The sequence below is a fragment of the Ammospiza nelsoni genome, chromosome 9, assembly GCF_027579445.1.
Source record: "Ammospiza nelsoni isolate bAmmNel1 chromosome 9, bAmmNel1.pri, whole genome shotgun sequence".
NCBI classification, from domain to species: domain Eukaryota; kingdom Metazoa; phylum Chordata; class Aves; order Passeriformes; family Passerellidae; genus Ammospiza; species Ammospiza nelsoni.
The window spans coordinates 21,763,641-21,787,773 of record NC_080641.1 but is presented as its reverse complement, the minus strand read 5'-3'; the positions used below and the strand labels follow the sequence as shown (position 1 = coordinate 21,787,773).

The window sequence follows — 24,133 nt, the reverse complement described above, 5'->3', positions numbered from 1 at the left end:
TACCTAGCCATGTGTGCCTGGTAATAAAAATTAAATGCTAAATTTCAACATTTTAAATTCAAGTAGACATGAAATCACTTCATTATCCATTCTGGAGTGAGTGCCCGATTGTCCCTGAATTCCAAAGACAAAATCTTCCAAAGGAGATTTTGTCTTTGCTTGCGCAAAAGGCCTAAATCTGTTCTCTATAGGGCCCACAGCCTGGTATTGAGAATTCACCATTTCTGACAGACCTTTGCTTCAGCACCACTGTTATGAGCTGTGGCTTTGGTACCCCATAGTCACCTCAGACAAAATTCTTAATTTTAGCTGCCCAGAACTTGATTTAAGATTGGCTTATTTTAAAAAGAAAGCAATAAGTTTTTGGAATTTCCTAAAAATCTGGTCATAGTTTATAAAATACCACAAGCACTATGCAGCAGTGAGGGCTAATTAGCATGATAATTAGCATTGCACTCTGTACCTCCTAAACAAAGAATGAATTCAAAGTTTCAGTCCTCAAAACCACATTTTAATGACAGTGGCACGATCCACAGAGTGGAAAATAATTAAAGGAAACAGGACACACAGCTCCACAATGACATAATTACAGGCCTTATTAAAAGAGATGTGCTTGAGAGAAGCTTCTTTAGATACCACAGGAACACTGCTGAGTGTTTGTCACAGCTCATGACTTCATCTGCTCTAAAGGTATAATTGAACCTTTCATTTCCATGTCAGAAATTCATTACTCCAGTGTGTTTGCTCATTGGTTAATTTTGGCAACAGTCTGCTATTGCAAAAGCTGCAGATTTGCTGTGACCCTGTTAATATACTGTTCCTTCCCCACGCTTGTATAGCACTGCTTGGTGCAGTACGGACCAGATTTGATTTCTCCAGCAACCCTTAGGCACTCGCTGCCTCACACAGAAGTGGACATCAGGCAGAGACAGAGTACTGTGTGTTCAGATCTAAACCTTCACTTTCCCAAGCAATAATCAATGCTGTAACTTCAGTTCATATCAAAGCCAGAATAGAATATCTGTTGCTTTACAGTAGAAAGACTCCTTTGGAGAAAAAAGTCAGAAATGAAGCATTATTTGCTAGTACCAGTTCCCTCAAATTGCTTTTAGGTTAGTGAATGCCCTTTCAGTCAGAAATATCTCCTTTTGTTTGCTTCTGATAAATCTTCTTGTTCCATAAAGGAGTTCTGCTGCATACAAATTCTTTAATAGGAACTACATCACACAATCGGAATAAATAGGTTGCAGCATTGTTCCTGTAACTATTTCCCAGAGTTATGCAAAAATATGACATTACACAATCTCTATGATCCAGGACAACTCGCTACTGGGACACCCACTCCTATCTGCCTAGCAAGCAGAGCTGCAGTAGTCTGCTCTATGGAGGCACTGACATCTAGTGGGCTCCAGCTACATTTCCAGTAAAAGCAGCCTAGGGCTAAGGCTGGTCCCGAGGCAAAAGCCGTGGAGGCAGCCATGTTGTGGCACTTGCGCGCTCCCCTTGGGATGCCTTTAGCAGCTGCGGTGTGCCTAGAGCTCTGGGCTCTGTGGTTTTTGGACGCTAACCCTAGGCAATAAAAGAAACCTAGGGCTAAGGCTAGTCCCGAGGCAAAAGCCGGGCCGCGTTCCCAGTGAGCGGTAGGATTTCCACGCTAGGGGAGCGGACAGACGTGCCCAGGGGGTCACCCCCGCCTGCCCGGGCTCTGCCCGTGCCGCCCGCCCTGCTAGCGACTCTTCACGCAAAGGCCGCGCCCGGCTCTCAGTCTCCTTCGCCCAGGGCTGGCGGGCAGGCTGACCCGGCCCCGAAGCAGCACGCCGGCAAACCCCGAAGGCCGCCGAGAACGCCGGCACGAAAACACTGCCCTGACACCAGGGCCAGCCCTGACACCCCACCCTACCCCGCCCGCCGTCCCCTTACGCCAGCGTGGGGCGGGCCGGGGCTGGAGCGGGGCTGGGGGGGAGGTGGCCGGGGCGGAGTAGCGCCAGGGCGGAGCTGTGGAGGAAGGCGGCCGAGGCGGAACGGGGCCAGGGCAGTCTGGGGCTGGGGCGGGGCGGCCGCCGGCGCCGCTCCCCCGGCCGATCCGGGCCCTGGGCTGACGCCGCGGCTCCGCCAATCGGCTGCGGCCGGGCCGGGCCCGGCACCGCCCCCGGCGGCTCCCACAGGGACGGGCCGGAGCGGCCGCCGGCGCCGCGGGTGCCCGGGCTGAGTCAGCGCCCCCGCCCAACATGAACATCATGGATTTCAATGTGAAGAAGCTGGCGGCTGACGCGGGCACCTTCCTGAGCCGCGCTGTGCAGGTACGAACCGCCCTCCCCTGCCGGGGCCCCGCCGGGACGAGGTTCTGTCGGGGCGGCCCCACGCGAGGACGCCCCAGCCGGGTCGAGGCCGCGGGTGCTCCGCTGGGCCGCCGCCGGGTCTGGCGCGGGGCGCTGGCCGGGGCGCCGGGCTCCGCCCCGGGGGCCGGAGGGGCCGGGCCCGCCGCGGGCTCCCAGCTCGGAGGGAGCGCCCGGCCCGGCTGTGCTGGCGGGGGCGAGGCCGGGCCGGGCGGCGATGAGCTGCTGCGAGAAGTCTCCTCCAGCCGGCCCCTCCGGCCGTGGGCTGGGCGGGCCCGGCGGTTCGGCAGGCAGGCTGCGCTGCAGCAGCCTCGGGGGCTGCGGGGGTGACACAGCCCGAGGTCAGACGGGCAAAGAGGGGAGAAGGCGCCGGCATCAACTGCCGGGAGGTACGGCCGGACTTTGTGCGTGCAAAGGACAAAGGTGTGTCTCGCCTGAAATAAGCACCTGGGGTTTACTGGCTGCTAGAAACGTGTTCATATCGCTGCCTGACCGGTAAAAATCGAGTTCTCATGCGACACATGAAAGCCCGGTATGTGTCTGCTTAGGCTGTTTGGTTTATTTTACTTTTAGTATCTATTTTCAGCTAGTTTGATAGCCCATTGTTTCAGATTTGGTCTTCCCCTTTCTTCGCAGTAAGAGCATTGTAACTGTCTTTTGTTCCTTAGCGCTTGTCTTGAGCCGTAATCCCCTTTCCTTATATAATCAAACTTGAACAGATTTGCTGTATGGAGATGGGCATCCAAGCAGTATATAGTAATCCATTTTGGTTTCTTGCGAGTTCTCACTGGGTCACAGTCAGGTTTGGAATGTGGTGAGCGTTGTTATCTAGTCTTGTCAGTCTGATGTATTGCCCTAAATGTCAATATTCAAGCAGAACCAATGATCAGCAGCACAGCAGAGCTCTGAAAATGCAAACTCGTCAAAAAATATTGTTCAAATTCAAATGAAGTTAAAGCAGTCATTATAGCTTCTCTTTGTGGTGGAGGTATTTCCACGCTTCCCCCACTGCTCGTGGCTTCTTCCACATCTACCCCCTTCCCAGACCGACTCTTCCTTTCCTGCCTCCACTTTCTCTTTTCTTGTAGGACAAGGGGGAAAAAGGAGATGCAATTTCACCCTTCATTGTAAGATCTTGTGATGGGGCCTTGTGATTTCATTTAAGTCTATGTGTGAAATCTAACATTGTGATCTTCACTTAGCAATCTTGACGCTGCTGAGAGGGTTTATGGAAATATTAATAAGAAATTTTAATAATTTTATATACAAATACTCTTATCTGTAATTAATTATAAAAATAATTCCACACCTATTTTACTGTATTGTAAAGAATCAGTACAAAGTTTTTGAGAACACCTGGCATAGTTTAAAAAGCCTTTTAAACAGCAGCAGCAGTATGTCTATGAATAAATTCCCTTCTTCCCTATACAGCAGCTGAACTTTCTCATGCCTACAGTTTGCTTTTATGTAGAACTGCAAATGCCAGAAGCATTTATCAAGATGTGCCTGCTATCAAAGTTGGTTAATCTACATGTGGCAGAAATGCAAACAAACTTGGACAATGCAATTTACTTCTATTGTATTCTGTTTCTTACTGGCCACCAAAGAACTTGTTAAGAATGGAATTGGACAGTTAGAATGCTTCCAGTCCTGTTAAATTCCCAGCTGGTAAATTTGTTAGTGACTTAATCATAAGCCAGATTGTCCTGAGGATGCCTGACTTGGAGCAGGGGCTGTGGAGGGATGGGATCTCTGCTGGAGGAGCTGCTGCTCTGAAGGGGGAGGGAAAGCCCTCACTTCCGCCTTTCCTTGCTTCCCTGATGTGAAATGTGGAGCTTCTCCCTGCCTGGGATTGAAAAACAAACTGCTCGTGGATTAGTGAGACTTGGCATGAATTTTGTATCAAGTGAAATGAGTTGTCTGATGGATTTATTTAGCTAAATGATGTTATATTGTACTTCATGGTCATTAAAATCACAGCTTGGATGAGAACAGCAGAGGTGGTCTTACTGTTTCTGTAAGGAATAACAGGACATCTAAAGAGTTTATCAAACACTGGTTTGTCCTATTCTAAAAAGCAACTCCTTGCCTCCAAAGAGATAAATTTTACAACTTCCCAAGAAAGTTTGGTTTAGCTTTTAATCCTGTCTGTAGAAGCTTTCCTTAATGTCTAATTATAATTTAAATCTTCTTACTATAGTTTAAACTCCCTATTTTTGTCCTGTTTCTTCTGGACAGGACTTTTTTTCAATATATTCAAGGTAGATTCAAATCAGAATCTATTTTGTCTTCAGGTTTTACATGAGGATAATTGACAAACAATTACAAAACAGACAAGATTGAAGTAATCTTTTAGTTTTCTTTATTACCTCTGGGCTTCCATTATGGTTAATGTTTTAAAGAACACTGTGCAAAATTGGACAAACTGCTTCACGTGAGAATCCTCAGTACCAAGTTTAGCAGAGGATTTCTTCATAATGTTAAAAATTACCTTTCCCATATTTTTCTGCCCTTTTTTAAATCTGATAATATGGATGTGCTGGTGACCTTAACAGCTTTCAGATTTGTCCTTAGATTTTTACTCACGACTGGGGAATGGTTATATCTTTTAAAACATCATATTCAAATTAATATAAGTGACTGTTTTAAATTTGTTCTGGAAAATTATTTCTATGAACTGAATATTTTTAACTTGACTAACTTGCAGTTCACAGAAGAAAAGCTTGGTCAGGCAGAGAAGACTGAACTGGATGCTCATCTGGAGAACCTTCTCAGCAAAGCAGAATGCACTAAGTTATGGACAGAAAAAATAATGAAGCAAACAGAAGTATTATTGCAGCCAAATCCAAGTAAGGAGCCATCAGGTTTTTGTTTTCAACTTTTGAATTAATAGATATGCCAATGTAAGTATTTACTTCAATAGCTATTGCATAAGGAATGACTAAATACAGCAGCTTTAAAATTTGAAGGCTGCAGTTATGGAAGGTAAATTTTGAAGAGCTGGGAAGAATTGGAGTCACTGCCAATTGCTGATACTTTCCCCTTTCAAATGGGGAACACTTTATACTGAGCTTTTTAAACTGTCATATTGGTTCCATACTCTGCTCAGTCTCAGGTTGATTGAATTTTTGAATTGTTTAGTGTTTAATTGAATTTCCCATTCTAATTCCAGATATCTTGGATAGCTGTAAGAGCTCTGAAGTTCTTTATGGGGTAGATACAGTGGCTCAAGAAACTTCATTACTATTTAATTATTTAAACTCTCTGCACAATACTAATCTGCTTGAAGCAGGCAAGATGAACTAAAATACCTGTCTTTAGCAATTCCCTTACTGAGGAATTAGCACCCTACTTGAGCAATACAAAAAGTGTGAAATATGATTTCATCACTGTTGAGTCTCTTACTGTAACAGCAACAGAAAAAAAAAAAAAACATGGGCAGAAGTAATGAAGTTTTATGGTGTGTTAATTTTATTTGTTTCTGAAGTTGCTGCTATGAATAGTAATGTTGAGGACATCAGTTTCAGCTTCATCCTACAGTTGTACTAGAGTTTAGAGCTATAGGAATTTGCTTAATGTATAGATCTAGGTTTTAAGTCAAGACCTGGTGTCCAGTCAGTGGGTGAACTACTTCACTGAAAAAATCTAAACCTCCTTTGGGTTTGCTCAAATGATAATTTTATAAAAGTGCTATTTCTTCTGCACTGAAAACAAATGTTCTCCTTGTAATGACATACCGAGCTAGGATTTATTAGTAAAGGTAAATCATACACTGCTAACACTTCTCTAATGCCAAATGGATAAATTCTTTATTACAGAGATGTTTGAAGTATTACTTTGGAAGTGTGTTGCATCTTTTAGTTCCATAAGAGCAGTATTTTAAAAATAAGCCAACTAATCTTGTGGGAAGGATGCAGCAGAACTTGCAGAAAATTCTAACTGAAGTTTCTACTTTTGTCTAGGCCAGAGGAAATAGTTGACTGTTTCATTCAATTCAATATTTTAGTATCTCTTGAACCCCTTCAGAAACTTGTCAACTTTGAGTATTGAAGCACTGACTGGAGGCTAGTGGAAGTGTATGCAGAAGTTTCAGTGGAAGGATGATATATAGTAGTGTCTCAGTTATGCTCTCCAGTCCATTTTCTTATGGCTAAAAATACTCACCATTGAGCAATGATCTTTGTGAATGTAACTTCAGCTGTTTGCTGGCCTACTTGGAGAAGGATCACATGCTGCAGGGAGCTGCTTTTGGTGCTTGTTAATGGAGTGACCCTGTCTGGGGGAGGAAAAATCACTTTCAGTCCCTTTTATAATTGTACCTATAGATTAGACCTATGTAATAGTCCAATAATTTTAGATTACTTTCCAGTTCTTTTGTGATTTAGTAAAAAATAAATATGGATTGAGTAAAGAAAACAAATAACTTCTGATAATTTCTGGTTCACTCTTGCTGCCAGGGAATGTGCTGATACCCATAATTGTCTGTCTTAGATTAATTTGTGACCTCCATGAGAGAGTAGTTATTTAATCCACTGCTGTTGAAAGTTGTCTAATTAACAAGTAGTATTGAAGTGGCAGGTTTGTTCACTGGAAAGCTTCTTTGTGGTTGTCTATACTATTTTTGCTGAAATTAGTTCTTACTGACTGTATAAATAAGGCCAGCTCGGTGAGAAATGAAAGCAGTTGGTCAGAGAAATTGGGTGTTGCATCTGAGGAGTTTGCTTTTTCAATTACAGAGTCCCTGGTTAGGTGTGTGAGGCCTTTCCACTGAAGAAGCTCCCCGTGGCTTAGTATTGTGATAGATGGGTAGTAATACTCAAATAAGTTTTTCTGATAATTTTATTGCTCAGACTAAGAAAATATGAGAACATGAAATGAAACATTTTCTAATAACTTTTAATGGTTTCTTTCAGAACATTTCAAGGGAGCATGGGAAGGAGGATATAATTTCTGGGGCTATTGAACTTTCAGAATATCTTAATAAGAACTTAGAGTAGTTGATGAACTTAATTCTTACTGCAAATTGTAGTTAACATTTTTTTTTTCTGGAGGGGGAACAAAAGACTGTTTTTTTTAAGGAGAAGTATTCTGTTATTGCTCTTACTGTGGAGACTTCTGATCAAAATTCTGAAAAACTGTATAACTATGCTAATGGAGAAGAAAAGTACACATTTTCACTTTCCCAGGTGGCTCTAGGAAATACTTGAACATGGCATGGCGAACATGGTCAGTTTTCAGGAACAGGATCTCCAGCCTAGCATTGTTCACTAATATTGAGTTTAGTGGCTGGATTTTGGAATTCTTTTTTTGTGTTCCTTTGTCTTGTTTGCTTGTTTCTTTTTCTAATTTGTGCTTTAAATGACAGTAATTATTTCAAATAAACCTGTTTAGATGCCAGAATAGAAGAATTTGTCTATGAGAAGCTGGACCGCAAAGCACCAAGTCGCATGAATAACCCAGAGTTACTAGGCCAGTATATGATTGATGCTGGGAATGAATTTGGCCCAGGAACAGCCTATGGTAAGAAGTAAAAAACTGCACAGATACAGGCTTTTTTAACAATATAAAAATGTATTTCTTGTCTTCCTCTAGATAAAATTATTTCTTGTCTTCCTCTACATAAAACTGTTGAATGACATTTGTATCAGTTTGAGTTGACTTGCTGTATCACTGAGCATTGGGAGATCAAAACTAAAATTTAAAGTATTGCTCAGTTAATGTGTAAATGCATATTTAGAAGTTTGAGTAGATGGGGTGAGGAAAAGCACATCATTTTCCAGTATCTCAAGCGTTTTCCTTGCTACCAACTACTCCTGTCTTAAGAATGTTGTGTAGGAGAGGAAGTTGTTGGATTAAAATAAGTAGGTATGATGTCCAGTTCTGAAATAGATGTTCACCATGGAGTTGCCATAATATGTGGTCTCATTGAAATCTTGCCTTGACCTGTGATTGATTATAATAAAAATGGTTTGGCTTGTTGTTTGTGTGGATGTTTATTTTGGTGTGGGGTTTTTGTTTGTTTTTATGTTGGGTTTTTTTTGGTGTTTAGTTTTGGGGAGGTTGGAGTGGTTTTTCTGGGAAGGGGTTGAGTTTTTTGCACATTATATTCTTTCTTTTGAAGGCCCTTTTCATGGCATTGGATTGTTTTTCAAACTGCTGGCCTAAACTTTCCTGACTGTGGCAACCTGTTTTGTTAACCTCCTGCCTGAACAATATGATTAACATATTTTTTCCTTTGCAGGAAATGCACTCATTAAATGTGGAGAAACACAAAAGCGAATTGGGGCAGCAGACAGAGAACTCATTCAAACTTCTGCTATAAACTTTCTCACTCCCCTAAGAAACTTTATTGAAGGAGACTACAAAACTATTACTGTAAGTTCAATTGTACATTTTTCAGAATTTCACACTAATTGTAACTGTCAGTCTTCAAAATGTAGTAGTAGATAATGGTGCATTATTACTTTCCTCCAGGTAATACAGAAAAAATCAAGTGAAATTTGTGCCTTTGGAGTATTTTCTGGTTTGTGCTGACGTAAAAACATGATAATGATGAAAACATTAGTTTGGTAACTGTTGTTCTATAAGAAGTATGCATATTGAGCATAAACTGTATGGGAATAATTAGGATCTAATTCTGCCTCTCCAACTGAAGAACTTTTATTTACATGATACTTTATTAAAAGCATTTCCAAGCAGACAGTCTTTTGCTTGTATGTGTACTCATTCTCACAAACTAACTTAACTCACTTTCAGAAAGAACGTAAACTGTTACAAAATAAAAGACTGGATTTGGATGCTGCAAAAACCAGACTGAAGAAGGCAAAAGTTGCAGAAGCTCGAGCTGCAGTAAGTAGAGGGCTTTTTTTCCAGTTGGTCCATAACTTTCAGATGGATTGATACATATTTATCAACTTGACTGCTTGGTTATGTTTCCAGTCCTAGCTTCTTACCCTGGTTGTTTTTCTAGGTACTTTTGTAAGAAATGCCTTAGTAGAACACAAGTAAACAGAAGTGAGTTACTGATCAAGGTGTTAGTCTTCTACTTTTAAATATTCCATCAAGTTAGACTTACTTACTCTCTTCTTGTTTTATAGTAGATCAGCCTATATTGTCAAAAATTGATTGATACAACCTGCCAATATGGGTGTAAATACAAATACCTGAATCTGCAAATGTTGAAGTGTGGGTGTGAAGTGTGTGCTTTCAACTGATGAACCTATCTGTACTTAACTTCTCCCTGTCAAAAATATTTGCAGTTTCTCTTTATGTATTGCTTACTATTTTACACCACCAAACAGAGGTGAGACGCTTCAACTTGGATGACTTGAACCATTCTGATTCCCTCAAAAAATGCTTATTCAAGGAGATTAAATTGAAAAAGAAGGTTACTGCTTTTTAAACTCTTAAAATGCTCTAAGTGAAGGAATGGGCTGTTGACTGTATGTAGTTTCATCAGGATATATTTACAGTATTTTCATAGCTATCTTTTGACTTCTTTCCTAAAAGTTCAGCAGTTAATGATGGATAGTGATTTCTCCTGTAAGGGTTAATGCAGTAAGGGTCATGCAAATAAAGAAATCCAGTTAATTTAAATACACAGGGACAGTGTACATGATGGAGAGGAAGAAGGACTGACAGATTTTGCTGGCTTTTCAAAATGGGTGTTTGTCCTGAAGGATCTCAGAGACATTGTCTTGAGCTTTGAAGTGCATCTTTGCGATGACAATCCATCTAAAGACCAACATGATCTCTACCTGACAGTTCTGCTCTTGTGTGTCAGTCCATGTCATGCACACTGTCCCTCTGTATTTAAACTATCTGTATTTTTAAATCTACGCATGCATTTTCCCTTATATAAATTCTCTGCAAAAAGAGTCACTTCTCTATTTGCCAAGCTTTCTTAATTTGTAAGACTAACTATGGAGAACAGAGAGGTTTTGGTCAGCAAGCAGCGCGATTTCGAAGCAATGGATAGAGGAGCATTGGATAGTAAACAATTCCTTTGCTTGACTTTGTTCAGAGTTAAGTTAAAAAAAGTGATTTTATTATTAGCTTCCTTTGTGGTATGGTAGCAAGTATGGACTTTGCTTTCTAAAGCAATGAGAGTTGTTCCCCTTGAGCTTGGTATTAAAATTATATATATATATATATATATATATATATATAATACACTGAAGTTTTAATTCATCACCAGTGCAGTCATTCAGAGCTTGGTGCCAATTGCTGCTGCTCCTATTTGATCCCATGTATTCCTACAGCAAGTATGCAGTTTTATGCACATAATTTAGTGCTGGAAGAGCATGAAACCCTAAACCTCTTCACTATTTTGCCTATACTTTGCTGTCAAAATGTAATTAAAATTAATGTGCATGTGTAAGAAGTATCAGATTGTAGAATGCCAGCAGAAATAACAAAATTGCAGCTCTTCTTTATCCTCTGCATTGTATAAGTGAGAACTAACCTGGATGTAGGTGTGATGCAAATGGGTTAGATTTTGCTGGCTCCCTTATTTATAAAGGAAGAAACCTAACAAACAGGGCTGGACTGATAGGTTAGTGTAGTGTATTGAGCTATGACACAAATTTTTATGCTTTACTATTTTCTGTGACAGGTTAAAGTGCTAAATTTTATCTACATGTGATTACATATTTTTAGAACTGGGAAAAATAATTTGAAAATTGCTTGTCCTATGCTTACTGTACAACTGAAACAGCTTAGTTCAGTATTTATAATCAAAATCTAAACTGTTTTATTTATCTATATTCACTTCACAATCTTGTTTCACTTAAACTTGCAGTGCTTTGTGCTGATAATCTATTTACCTGCTATATTTGTAGTTTTTTAACTTGCCTTTGTTTTTTATCTATACACTTAAGCAACTAAACATCTCTCAGCCTGAAGAGAATAACATTATGGTAAATGTCTCTTACATGCTCAACTTGCTGCATGTAAAATGGCTAAAGGTTTGTTGGCCTCCTGTGTTCATTCATTTTCCAGTCAAATGTTTCCTCTTGCTATCCAGCTCATTTTGTTGTTTTCCATTTGAAAATGGATTGGTGAAATGCACTAAATACACTTATGTCAGTACAGCATTGGATGTTATTTTTATCAGATAATTTCTGATAATTTGAAATACACAGTATTATATTCTAATTTCTGTGATTTTATGAATGTAAACTTATTATAATAAGGAGTTAATTTTTCACTTCTGAAATTATTTTCAGCTATTAGAGGAAAGAAATTACTGAGTTTTCCTATCTTTTTAATATGAGTAAAAGTGAATTATGTGAAACAGACAGGAATATGTAGAAATTATTCCCTTCAAGCAATGTGTTACAAAGAACTGCAACTGAGTAATGTCACAGGAGTTAATGGCTTAACTTAAAGTACAATGTATCCCAAACTTATTGCAAAGACTCCCTAGTGCAGCTGGTTTTAGCCCTATAGTTGTGAGAGTGGAAGAGAAAGGGATTAATTAGTTCAGTACAGCATAGACTGTGCTGTCCAGCCTGTTCTGGTTGAGGTTTGGATCTGCACAGCATATTGGATCTCATCTCAATTTAGTGTTCCAGATTTCTCTGCTGTGATCAGATTAAAAAATGAGCAAATAAACTTGTTTGTTACAGTTTGCTCCTGCAACCTTTATACACATTTCTTCCTACTCCTGATTGTGTCATTGTCTTACAATGGCAGAAGATGAAAATTAAAGAACCACATTGCAAGAGGGAATTGAAAGAGCAAGCTGAAGTAATTAACTTTTAGACTCAATCCCTTGCAGTTCTATGATTTTGCTGTGCTGCTTGCTACTACTCTAATTCTCAATGTGAGATACCTCTGTAGCAGTTTCAATTAAATTTAGATTTCAGTCAAAGTGCTTGTGAAATAGAAAACTGGTAATGAAATTAGCAAGAGAAAGCATTCATCTGTTTCAGTGTGAAAATGAGAATAGCTTTCCATAGTTTTCCATTATTATAACACATTAAGGTAACTTAAATTCCTCTTAAGGTAATTTGGTTTGTCTGATTCATGTCATTTTTTAAAGTAGTTATGTCTTGTGTTGTAATAGCTTGTTTTAGGTAGATTCTTGTAATACATGAGTTGTACAAGTCACACTCTCCTCAGTATCTAACTTGTTTCATAGAGGTAATGCTATCCATATTCATAGTAGATTCATTGTGTATGAAGGGCTTTGGGCAGCTGACTTGTAGCACTCCTCAAATCCCTGTGAAGTTCTGAGGACAGGAAAGTACTTCAAAGCCAAAGTGTGATTATGTACTATAATAGAGTGCCACCAATGTCTAAGTTTGTATGTTTTTATTTTCTCCTCCCCCTCTCTTAATGCTGACTAGATATGGGCTGAGGAAGTGACAAAAGTAAGTAAACAATTTTAAAATTGCAGAATTCTGAAATTATAACTTGTGCTGGTCTACTCTAATAAGGGATATTACATGTTGTTGATTTCAGTCTGATGCTGGCAGCCTGATGCATTAGATCAGAGTACACTGGGCCCCTCCAGGGCCTTTCTGGTTTCAGTGGCAAAATATAGTAAGCTGTTTCTGGCTGTCAGTACCAGTACCAAATGATTCTCATGAGACAAGATACAATAGACTACTACAGGACTTCTCTCAAAATTTACTGGTATGATATCCTTATCAGAACAAGCTTATTTGAAATTTTTCAGAAATATTTGGGTCTAGTAATCTAAACTCTCCTGAAAACACTGATCTTCAAGTTTTACCCAGAACATGGAGCACCTCACCTTTCTCTCCAGTGTCACTAGATTTTCAGCAGCCTAAGTTAGGGGGTAGGACATCTGAGAAGTGCACCTGCCCTGAAAGCTGGTTTGTGAGTTTAGGATTAGCCTTGGGATGGGCGTTGCAGCCTGCTCTGTTGTGCCACCCCTTGGCCAGGGACAAAGTCAGAGGAGCTAATGGGCTGTTGGGCAGTGGCTGCTGTGGTGCCTTGAGAAGGGCCATTCATTTTTCATGGGCTCACTGCCTCTGACAAGCCAGCATTGGCAGCAGGCTGTGAAGGGGTGTGCTAGCAGGGAAGGAGGTGTTTCTTAGTGGATTTCTGTAGAGGAGGGGTAATTAAAGTTATGTCAATAGAAGGAGAGCAGGGGCTTTGGAGTATGGCTTTTAATGGGGAACTAGCTAGGCAGCTGTGGGAGGTGTAGGGAGAAGCTGGGGTATTTCAGCTTCAAGTGAAATCTTGGGAGTTGTGGGAATTGCCCTTCCAGCTTTCTGTGAGTTGTGGTGCACACAGGTGAGGATGAGTGTCAGTTCAGAGGGAAGGAAGCATTTAAAGTAAAAGGAGGGTTAACTGTAAAAGGAGGATGAGGTCAACTTTGATCCTAAAGTTTGAGAATTATTTAATGAATTAAGTAAAGTAACATTTGGAAGCAGGAAACCTCCCTGCTGGTCCTGTATTGGGGAACAAATGGCAGGGAAAGAATACTGCTGTGTTGAAAACTAATCTTGAAGCTATTTGCTTTTCAGAGACAAGAACAAGCAATTTTAAGGGTAGCAAAATTTAACAGATTATGTCTTGGAAAGAAGAAATACTACAAAGTGTTTAACTATATAGCATAAAGAAGACAAAAAACTTTAGCTTCTGTAATAAATTATGTAATTCAAGGTCCCCTTTTTAATGTAGCATATAAATAGCAGAGACTATTGAGAAGAAATGACAATATTATGCACTGCCAGTGGAGCAGTAATCCATCCACATTTCTAAAGGCAATCTGTCCTTTTGTGTTTGAGAGTTGGAGGAGGAGATTCATAAATGTTTTCAATTTAAATATAAGATTCCCAGCAAAAAATTCAGACCATCCAGTCATCTCTGGCTCACTTATGGGAGTTTTTTTGAGTTAGAATAAAAGATGTGCGTGGTGGCACAAATGACAAACTTTCTTCAGTTTAGCTTCCTCTAACTCTGTATTTCAGAAGGAGTATTGAATACTAGGCACAGCTGTGTATCCACTACCAGTGTTTTACTCAAAGCATGTCTGGTAAAACAACATTAGCAAGGTCATTTTATTTCATATGCTTTTATGTGTGTTGTCCCTTCACTGCAGGATTACACAGTATTTCTAAGAGGTCCTGTACTCCTGTGTGAAATCTGGGGAGATTATTTACATATGAGTACTCAGATTCAAAACCTGGGATCATATTCTGTAATTGCAGAGCAAGTATGATTTTGAGGGATGTTCATGAGACATACCTAGTGATGTCTTTTAATGATCCTAAAACCACAATACAGCTGCACCTGGGAAGTTTACGCTTGTATTTTTGAGCTCTTCACTCTGTTCAGAAATAAAGGTGATCAGGGCATAAACTCCCCAGATTAAAAGTCAGTTGGTTTTCACCTTTACCCCAAGGTGAAGAATAGATGTGCTGTCCTGGTACAGTTCACTTAGCAGTACTGAAAATAGGGATGGGCAAAGCTCATTAAAGACATAATTCAGTTAATGTAAATCTCTATAAAACCAGTCCATTGGGCTTTTGTAAATATATTTTAAGTCACTCTGTACTAAGTTAATATGTGTTACCACATTACCTACTTTTCCTTTCTTTCTTTCAACTACAGAAAGTAGTTGATTTGCTAGAATGTTGTTGAAACAAATATGATTATTTTGATGGATATGTCCCCTTCTAAGTTCCTGTTCTCCTGTATTTACTTACCTGACAGGGAGACAGAAACACATTAGCAATTGCTGACTTCAGAGAAGCAAGAGACAAAGCTATTTCTCTCCAGATAAATTATTTACTTATTGCTTTGATAGGTTTTTAAAAGAAAATTAAGATGTTGCTTTTCTTCCCCTCTTGGCCATCAGATTAGCTTTTTTCATCTGTTTGTTCTTACATTTCTCTCAAAGACTGACAGATGGATGTCGCTGCTGCTAATTCAAATTTAATCAGAAAATTCCAAGCAAAGATTCTTTCCTCAACCAACTTTGAAAACATATTTAATTTGAAACTTGATACAAACACTGCTATCTCAGTTTTGAGTAGGGGGCCCACGGTTCTCTTTAGGAACTTCTTCAGTGTTTAATTACTGTGTAAGCTCTTCCGGTTGCCATGACTTTTAGGTAACTGTGTCATTCTTCTGTGCTCTTTTCTGAGGTTCCATGTGACTTTTTATACTGATTAACATTAGCTGAGTGGAAGAGCAGGATGGTTGTAAACACATAAAATGCTTTTACCTGGTATCACCTCATTTTTTTCACCCAGTATCACCTCAATTTTCCTGAAAATATATTTCTCCTTTCTGAGAATAATAATTGCTGCACCTTGGATCTAATGCAGGTTTTTGCCCTTGGGTTTGTTTTTAGAAACAAGGTACTAAATGAATATAAGCATTGAGGCGAGGTAATCCAGATTCCAGGCTGAGGACATTCTGTCTTGGAGCAATCAATCTTAGAGCACATATTCTGTATATGTGTATTTAGTGTAATTTTTTTCTTCCCTCCCCAGAAAAAAGTACTCTAAAGTAATTTTGGCTGTGCTAGATTGAATTAATTTAAAACTTAAAAATGATTCAGAATTATATGTAACAGGGAATAAATTTGAATTATTGAAATATGAAACTTGTATTACATCATTTTTAATAGACATTTTACTCTAATTGTAGCACCAAGTGTTAGAACATTTTGTATAGTTCAGGTTTATTTATTTCAAAGACTCCTTGATTACAAGCTCCAGAAATAATTGTAGTAGTTTGGTGGCCAGTATAAGGCATTACATTATGAGATATTCTGGTGAAACTTCATATCAAAGGTTTATGTACAGCTGATTGCTGTGCAGTTACATGGCAAAAATAATGTCAGATTTACCCTGAATTATTTCATCAGAGACCCGTTCAGTTGATCTATAGAAAAAAATTACATTATTCTTGGCTGCCATTGGTATGCTGACAAAACCCCTGGTGCAGACGTGGTTGTGGCAGTGAACACTTGATTTGTTATTGTGAGAGGTGGGGTAATAATGCTGGCAAAGAAATGCCTTTCTTTTGCATATATAGTAGGTGTCTGATAATAAGCTGCCTGCTGTGTACACAGGGCCTCCACGTTTCTTAACTCAGAATGCAGTTACTGGTTTTGCCTAGTAAAGGTCTGCAAAGAAAAGCCCATTTCAAACACCTAATTGATGCATTTGTGTGAGCAGCTGTGCATCAGGTGGGACTGTTGCAGTGGGCAGGTGTGGCACAGAGCACTGTACCAGTACCTGATGTGCATTCTTGCCTTTAGTCTGAACAGGAGGTGCGAATCACTCAGAGCGAATTTGACCGTCAAGCAGAGATTACCAGACTGCTGCTGGAAGGAATCAGCAGCACACATGTGAGTACCCAAAGGGTGTTGAGGAGGAAAGGCAATATCAGGTGCCTTCTAAAGAAAGCTGCTGTAAACTACTTGGGAACTCTGGTCTATGAGGTTTCACTTCAGTGCATTAAAGCATCAAACCACAAGGGTTGGGGTTTTTTTTTAAATTCTAATTTAATATTCACTGAATTTAACTTTACTTTCCCATTAACCTTCAGAATGCAGAAGTTTTCATTTTCATTCTTTATACCCAGCTTCCCATTCATCAGATCAATTGAGTGTTGAAACCATAAAAATGTTTACTCAAGTATGTTAATTTTTATGACATTTTATTCTGTTTGCCTGGTAAATCCAGGCACGGTGCCTATCTGGTGTTTATCCCTAAGTGCCAGTATTGGCATTAGCACCTGACCAGGTGCCTACTCCTTCTAATGCACCTGGGTGCCCTTGTGGACTGAACTCTTGAATTCTTTGCTGTGTTACAGGCACATCATCTCCGCTGTCTGAATGACTTTGTGGAAGCTCAGATGACCTATTATGCACAGTGTTACCAATATATGTTGGATCTCCAGAAACAACTTGGAAGGTAGTAATACTGTATAAACTTCAGGAAAAAGCTGTTTTTAATAAATTCTTATTAATAGTAGGAAAACGTAACTGACAGAACAGTGGTGGACACACAGGCATGCTGGGCTGAAAGGAAATGTATCTGCTCTCAGGCAATTAATATGTAATTACCCAGTGCAACTACTTCCCTAAGCCTACACACAGCACTAAGGCTTTTTGAGAGTTGATCTATTGAGATTTTATATATTGTGTAATTGAGGAAGGTGAGCTCTTGGTAACCTCATTAAATGTGACAAAAAGAAATTTCTAGAGATTTATTTGTAGTCTCAGTATTTAAGTTGTCTTATGCTTCGTGCTATTGAACCACTGTGCAATGTGGGAAAAGTTTTTATACTTCCTATAAATTTCTGTTGCCTCTTAATTCACTACAGGTCATTATCTAATTTTCCGATGAAACCCTGTTCCCCACTCTTAACTGAGTTGCCAGCATAGATAGTGTATAGGGAGAAATCTACTTCATCCTATCTATTATCCAGAGCACACACAGTAAAATGAACAAGTTTGTCTTGTTTCATGGGTTTAGCATTTTTAAAGTAAGAGAAGAAGCTGACATTAGTTTTTACTCTTAATCCTTTTTCTGTGATGGGTGGGAATGTAGAGATCCACATACTTACATTTCATAAAGTTTCTCTATTCTAATTCTTCACAAATCATCCTTTCTTAGAGTTACACAGATCATGTTGTTTATATGAGTGTATGCACTGAAGATTTGTCTGTACTTAAAAGTTAACTCTAGTGTCTGTTCTAGGTAACTGTCTCTGAGGTATCTGTGTTTATGTTTTCCCTGACAAGGAAGTAAAAACAAAAGTGTTCTTGAGTCTTGCCCTTTTCCTGACTTGCAACTTCCTGTGGCATTTGATTTCCTCAGTTTGTTTAAATGTGTAGTTTAAAGATTGTTTTTTAGTCTTGAAAAAGACTAAACTCCTAAATTGTAGTTTAAAGTGTTTAAAATTTTGATCCAAAAACTGCTACATCTTTAAAGTTACCTCGCAGTCTCATACATTCCAGATAGTCAACTATAAAATGTGGTAACACACAAATACAAGTAATGGAATTGAAAGCTTGAAAACAAACATTTACAGTATTAAGGAAAAGCAACTATTAAATTAGAAATAGAGTGAAATATATTACACAACTATTTTTAGAGGATATTTTTAAAATGTGTATTTTTATCCTATTGTATTTATCAAACAGAAGGTCTTAAACATAATACCCTTATTCTAAGGAAAAACATGTTCCTCTTTAAGTTCTGCTTTAGGATGTACAGCTTGTCCCAGAACTGCTGTTTTTGTTTAAAATTTGTGTAAGTTGCTACCAGGTATAAAAAAAGTGTATTTGAAGAAAATAGTGCCTTTAGGAAAACAGAAAGGTGCATCTTTATGTGGCTGTGATCTGATCAGTATTTTTAATAAAATTACTATGACTGGTAGAAAATCAAAAGCATGGAAGCTTTGCAAAATTCTAAATGCCTCTAACAGTGAAATGAAATTTTCCTGCCTATGTGGATTAAAATAGTTATGGTATTAAATCTTGGGTGTGTCTTTCCTTCCTTGTGCAAGGAAATCTGACTGAAGTATCACAGAGCACTGGGACAGGGTCTCAGTTGTGCTCCTTGCTTCCATTTATAGGGATGTGGTGTGTAGCCCTTGGAGTAAATTAGCAGATGAGTAGGTTTGTGTTCTGTGCTCCTGAGGTTATGTGGGCACATACAGACCAAATAAACAACTTAGGCAGCTCAGCTAGATGTGGGTTGTGCTCTGGTGGTTAACACGTAGTGCTGAGTTACACAGCTTTTCACACATCTGAGAGTGGTATTGTGCAATATTCTCACATAAAAGCCAAGAACTGTGAAGGATCTGAGTTTTGTTTCGAGGTTGTTTATGGACCAAAGGCATTCAGCCCCTAAGTGAGATCAGTTTGTTACTTAAAACAGAAACCTGGTTCTCAGAGGAGATGCATATGATGTTTTACCTGGGTCAGCATCTAGGGCATACACCCCTTCCTGGTTCCAAAGCTGGGCACTGATCTTCCTGATGTACTCTCCAGAGGCAACTGTAAGGAGGGTGGGGGGAAAACTTGTACTCAGTTCTCTTTATACAAATAGAGATATTTTTATGGATGTTGCTCTTCAAGGCAGCACCAGCTGCTTATCTCTGTACTGCCTTCCCCTCCTGTGAGGCTGGATTGATTCTTTAAATCAAATCTCCCTTTTTTCTTGTTTTCAGTTCCTCAGTATGAACTAAAAAAATCTATTTCAAATATTCTGGTACCCTGGTTGCTTTTTTCCTTCCTGATAACTGCTTTTGCTCTGAAGTTTCTCAGCTTCCCTGACAGACAAATGTTAACTGTGGCATAATTTTTTCAGATTATCTATTACTAGTATCTTACTCTACAAGCAGTGAAACTCCTGTTACTCAAGCATTCAAAATAAAAAACCCTGAACCAGACAATCTCTGTATAGCTGAAGCCTTCCAGTAAAATGCCTTACTTATGGCTTTGCAAAAGGAGTGAGACTTAATGCTCCACTGATTGACAGACTGTTTATGAAGTTTTGGCTTTCTGTTCCACTGACTGTACAAACCAGTGACCCTTTGAACTGAGCAGAATAACTTACAGGTAATTACTGTGTTAACTGAGAACAGGTTTAGCAGTATATTGAATAGTCATTTAGCAATATTGAGAAACAGCTGATTGTCATTTAAAACTAAATCCCTCTGGTTGAATGCCAGCTAATCATGTAATAAATACATTGTGAGGCACAGCTGAGTTATACCTACAGAAATGTGGGGTTTGGTTTTGACTCCCTTTATTTTGCTTGTTGGATTTGTTCAGGGAGCATGATGAACTAGCTTGAAAAACTAATCTAGCAAATGAGAAAAAAAGACCAAAAACATTTGGTGGAGTTGCCTTCTTGGTGAGTTGAACCAGCTCTTTATGGTCTAGTGGGGTCAAGGTAAGCCACAGGGGGGAAGTGAGACTTCCTCCTTTGCACAGTAGTAAGCTGCTGCCTAAATTCAGAACAGCTTCCTGAAAGTCTTCCCAGTTTTTACATGCAATTTGGTCTGACTGTCAAGGGGCTAATGCTGTCCTACATACTACACTGCTGCTCTTTCCTTTTAGTCAGATACAATTGTGACTGCAAGATAAACATGTTTAAAAAGCTATTCTCATGGAAAGTTGTCTTCCTGATTTTTGGCTAGTTCAGATTGTTGAATCAAAAGCAGCAGATTGCTAGATCTGACTCAAATGGTAGAGAATGAACATCTGTGCTAAAAAGGGGTACAGGAGCGGGTCTGCGCTGTTTGGTGGAACTGTGCATTTACTGGGTTAAATGTAGTGTGAACCTGGAACCTTGTGTGCAGGACTGCTGCAGCTATTACAGATATGAGCTGCATTAGTTCCACTGTTTATTGTCACATGAACCAAAAATTAGTTGCTGCATTGATGGGTTTAGTTTTTACCTGCATCAGCTCCCTAAAGCAGCTCCTCTTATGATCATAGAGCACCAATAATGCTGCAGACATGGTTAGGAATATACTAATCTGGATTTACATGGGTACAGTTGCCACTGAGCTGTGCCTTCAGAAAGAACCTGACTGGGGTGCAAGAGGTGCAAAGGGATGGGGCTGTTTTCTGGTGGGTTCATATGCATGGTGTGGATAGATCCTCCTTATGTCAAAGAGCAGGCACATGAAAGGAGGGGGGAGGCAATATGCCCAAATCCCAGATGTTAATGAAGAGGCATCCACGTAGAAGGACTGAAGAGGGAAGTTATGTGTGGGAATTCACTGGTCAAAAGAGTGGAAGGAAATCAAACTGCAGTTCCAGGTCGTCATGACTCAGTCTAATTCCTAGTGCTGGCCCTTTTTTACTGCATCAGGTCTGTCACTTTTTAAAACCTCTATTGACCTACTCTTTAAGGTAGAATCCAGATGGGTGTTAGAACCAAGCAAGGCAGCAAAGAGACAAGAAACTGTTACATCAGCTGCTAAATAACTGAATTTAGTCAGCCACAGGACTGCATCCCAGAATGTAGGACAGAGTGACATGAAATGTTCTCAGAGCTCATCATTGCTGGTCTGTTCTTCCTACCCCACTGCCCCAAAATCTCTTGCTGCTTTGCTGTCCTTTTCCTCCTTCCATTTTTCAGTCATGTTATTCTGTGCTTTCCCTTGTATCTGTTCTGTCACTCAGAACAGTTTTTTGTGACTGAGCTCATTAACTAAGTAGGAGATTATACACTTTTTTTCTCCTCTTTTTCAGTCAGGTTAATGAATTTAATTGACTTCATGGGAGGGTCTAGCAAGCGCTATGGCTGGCACTGAGCAAGTAGCAGCCTGACCCAGAAATGAGGAGCTTAAGTTGATATAAGTTCATTTTTAGTGTAAAAAATATTTTTTGCTTTACAGCGTGAAGTTAGCTGAATCAATGAACTGATTTAGATTACAAAATCAGTTGTGTGGTTTTTCTTGCTTTCAGAGGGAGGCTGTGGTTTTAAGTTGTATTATATTGCCCTGATTTGGTTTGTCAGCACAATCTTTTGTGTAACCACATAATTGAGGAATGAGCAGGAGGAGGTGGAGGCTACTTTTCCTGGCAGAACTGTCAAAAGAAATGTTTATCAAAGTACAGTCTGAATTAAGTTTGACCAACAGTGCTTTCTAGGTTTTGCCTTTTTTAAGAGACAAATATCCAGGGTTTTTTAAGGTGACAGTATTCCTTTAAAATTCTATTGAGTTGATTTATGCTACTTTTCAGGAACAAGTATCTTTATTTATGTTATAGAAGTCTTAGTGCTGCTCTCTTACTTCTATCTGCTGGTGTTTATTTCTGATAAAAATAAGAATGCTTATTTGGGCATGGGAGCATGTATAATGCCCTGTGTAAAATGGATTAATTCAGAAGTATTTTCTTTTTTTTTGTCCTCTTACAGCTTTCCATCTGCTTTCCTCTCTAACAACAATCAGTCTTCCACAACTCCTGTGCAGAGTGTTTCCTCTCCCTCAGTGTTGGCCTCAACCTCTGCTTCATTGCCTTCAGTAAGCAATTCAATGCTTACTTCAGGCCTCAGTGAACTGAAGTCATCAAGTGGCAGCAGAAAAGCAAGAGTTCTCTATGATTATGATGCTGCAAACAGCAGTGAATTATCTCTACTTGCAGATGAGGTAAGAGTTTTCTATGTACCTTAATTATTTGCAAGTAAAGTGGGAATGTTTGTGAGTAGCCAGTTGAGATATGCTACATCAAAAAGTCTGTGTAGTTGATATTTAGAAAACTAAATTTCATTAATACCCTTGGAGCATTGTCCTGTACCTATGTATCCTAATATTCTGTAGTGAGAGCCAACATGTGTGACACCATCTTAGCTTGCAAGAACATTTGCTGGACAGTCAGGATGCAGTTCTGCTGTCTACTTTTCACCACACCTTTAGCACTATTTTCAATATGATTAGTCTTTCAGACATTGACTATTGCAATTTGGGAAGAATATGAAAATACAACTACTTCTTGCTTTGGTGGTGAAGGTTGTGCTATGTTTATTCCTGTTCTGGTTCAGTTGCAGTTGTAAGTCAGAGTCTATACAAAGAAGATGGAGATAGATTGTGAAGTACAGGGCATTCACCTGGTAATGTGAATGTAGCTTAATGCTGAAGAAGAAATCGAAAAAACAATATTCAGGACTTTTAGGTTTTTTAGTGTGCATTGCTTCAATATTTTTATTTGACTTTTTTCTTATCTAGAGAGTGACTTAGATAGAAGCTGTGAGCTTGGAATTTCTGTGAAGATGTAGCACATCAACACCATCTGTCTTTCTATCGTGCACTCCACAGAAGTTTCTTTTAGGTTGCCTGTTAAGGCTGAGGGTGAATACACAAGTTAAAGCACAATAGAAAATAAACAGTAATGAATAGAATTTCAAAAGAAAAAAGGCACTTTAAAATATCATACTGTGTCTATGATACTCTTTTTCATGGACCAATGGAATAATTTTTATGAGCATTAGATTATGTTCCGTGGATGCTCATATTAAATTCTCTGTTTAACCTGGTTAATCTCAATTCTGAGACACTGGGAATCACATGTAGATAGACTGTAACTCTCTTTCCTGCAAGTGAAGTTTATTATAATGTCTTTCTCTTTTTGTAGGTGATAACAGTGTACAGTATCCCTGGCATGGATTCAGACTGGCTGATGGGTGAAAGGGGAAATCAGAAAGGCAAAGTGCCTATTACTTATTTAGAACTGCTAAACTAAATGGTTGGCCTGAATAGAGACTGTCCATTGTGGCAACACCATATTTATATACAATTAACGTTATGTAAGCAGGTTTATGTGTCTTCCATGTTACTGTCTTGAGGGACAAATACCAGCCATTAAAAACTGGCTTTTCTGCCAGCATGGTTGCACGGTCAATACTCTATTCAAACTTAATGTGTTTAAAGCTTTTACTTCATGTGCCAAGAACGTTTCCTACAGATTTGTTTCTACTGAAGTTTTCACTAATACAAGCTTCTACTTTTGAGTAATCTAGATTGAAAGCAGGAGGTACTGTTTTCTACTGAAATTTTTCATTAATGGCAAAGCTTTTCTTCACATAAAATAAACTTATTGTGAACTGATGTAGGTGTAATGCACGTTATTTGAATAACCAAAACCAGATGTGACACATAAACTATGTGGTTCTGTTCCCAACACTTGAGGAGCTCAGATGTGCTGAGGCACACATGGCTTCTGCTGAGTGTCTGGTGCATTTAGTCACCTCTGAAAAGTTAAGGCAAGTTCCCAGTATGCTGAGATTTTAAATTGCACATAGGTGGATTGACACAAAGTAGGGACATGCAATTCT

The 24,133-nt window shown here is 39.3% G+C and overlaps 1 protein-coding gene across 4 annotated transcripts; it reads left to right on the top strand.

The window, feature by feature from the left end:
• The first annotated feature begins 2,066 nt into the window (after nucleotides 1-2,066).
• Nucleotides 2,067-23,906, top strand: SH3GLB1 (SH3 domain containing GRB2 like, endophilin B1). Of its 4 annotated transcripts, none has more exons than XM_059478444.1 (11): nucleotides 2,067-2,300; nucleotides 5,044-5,185; nucleotides 7,728-7,856; nucleotides 8,578-8,711; nucleotides 9,093-9,185; nucleotides 11,216-11,254; nucleotides 12,689-12,712; nucleotides 16,588-16,677; nucleotides 17,145-17,245; nucleotides 22,220-22,451; nucleotides 23,434-23,906. In XM_059478444.1, exons 1-11 carry the CDS (start codon nucleotides 2,229-2,231, stop codon nucleotides 23,539-23,541), a joined length of 1,164 nt encoding a protein of 387 aa, XP_059334427.1. In that variant the 5' UTR covers nucleotides 2,067-2,228; the 3' UTR covers nucleotides 23,542-23,906. The 4 variants fall into 4 exon arrangements, with proteins under 4 accessions (XP_059334427.1, XP_059334426.1, XP_059334428.1 ...); XM_059478443.1 differs by having other exon boundaries at nucleotides 11,216-11,302; XM_059478445.1 differs by lacking the exon at nucleotides 11,216-11,254.
• Nucleotides 23,907-24,133: the final 227 nt, after the last annotated feature.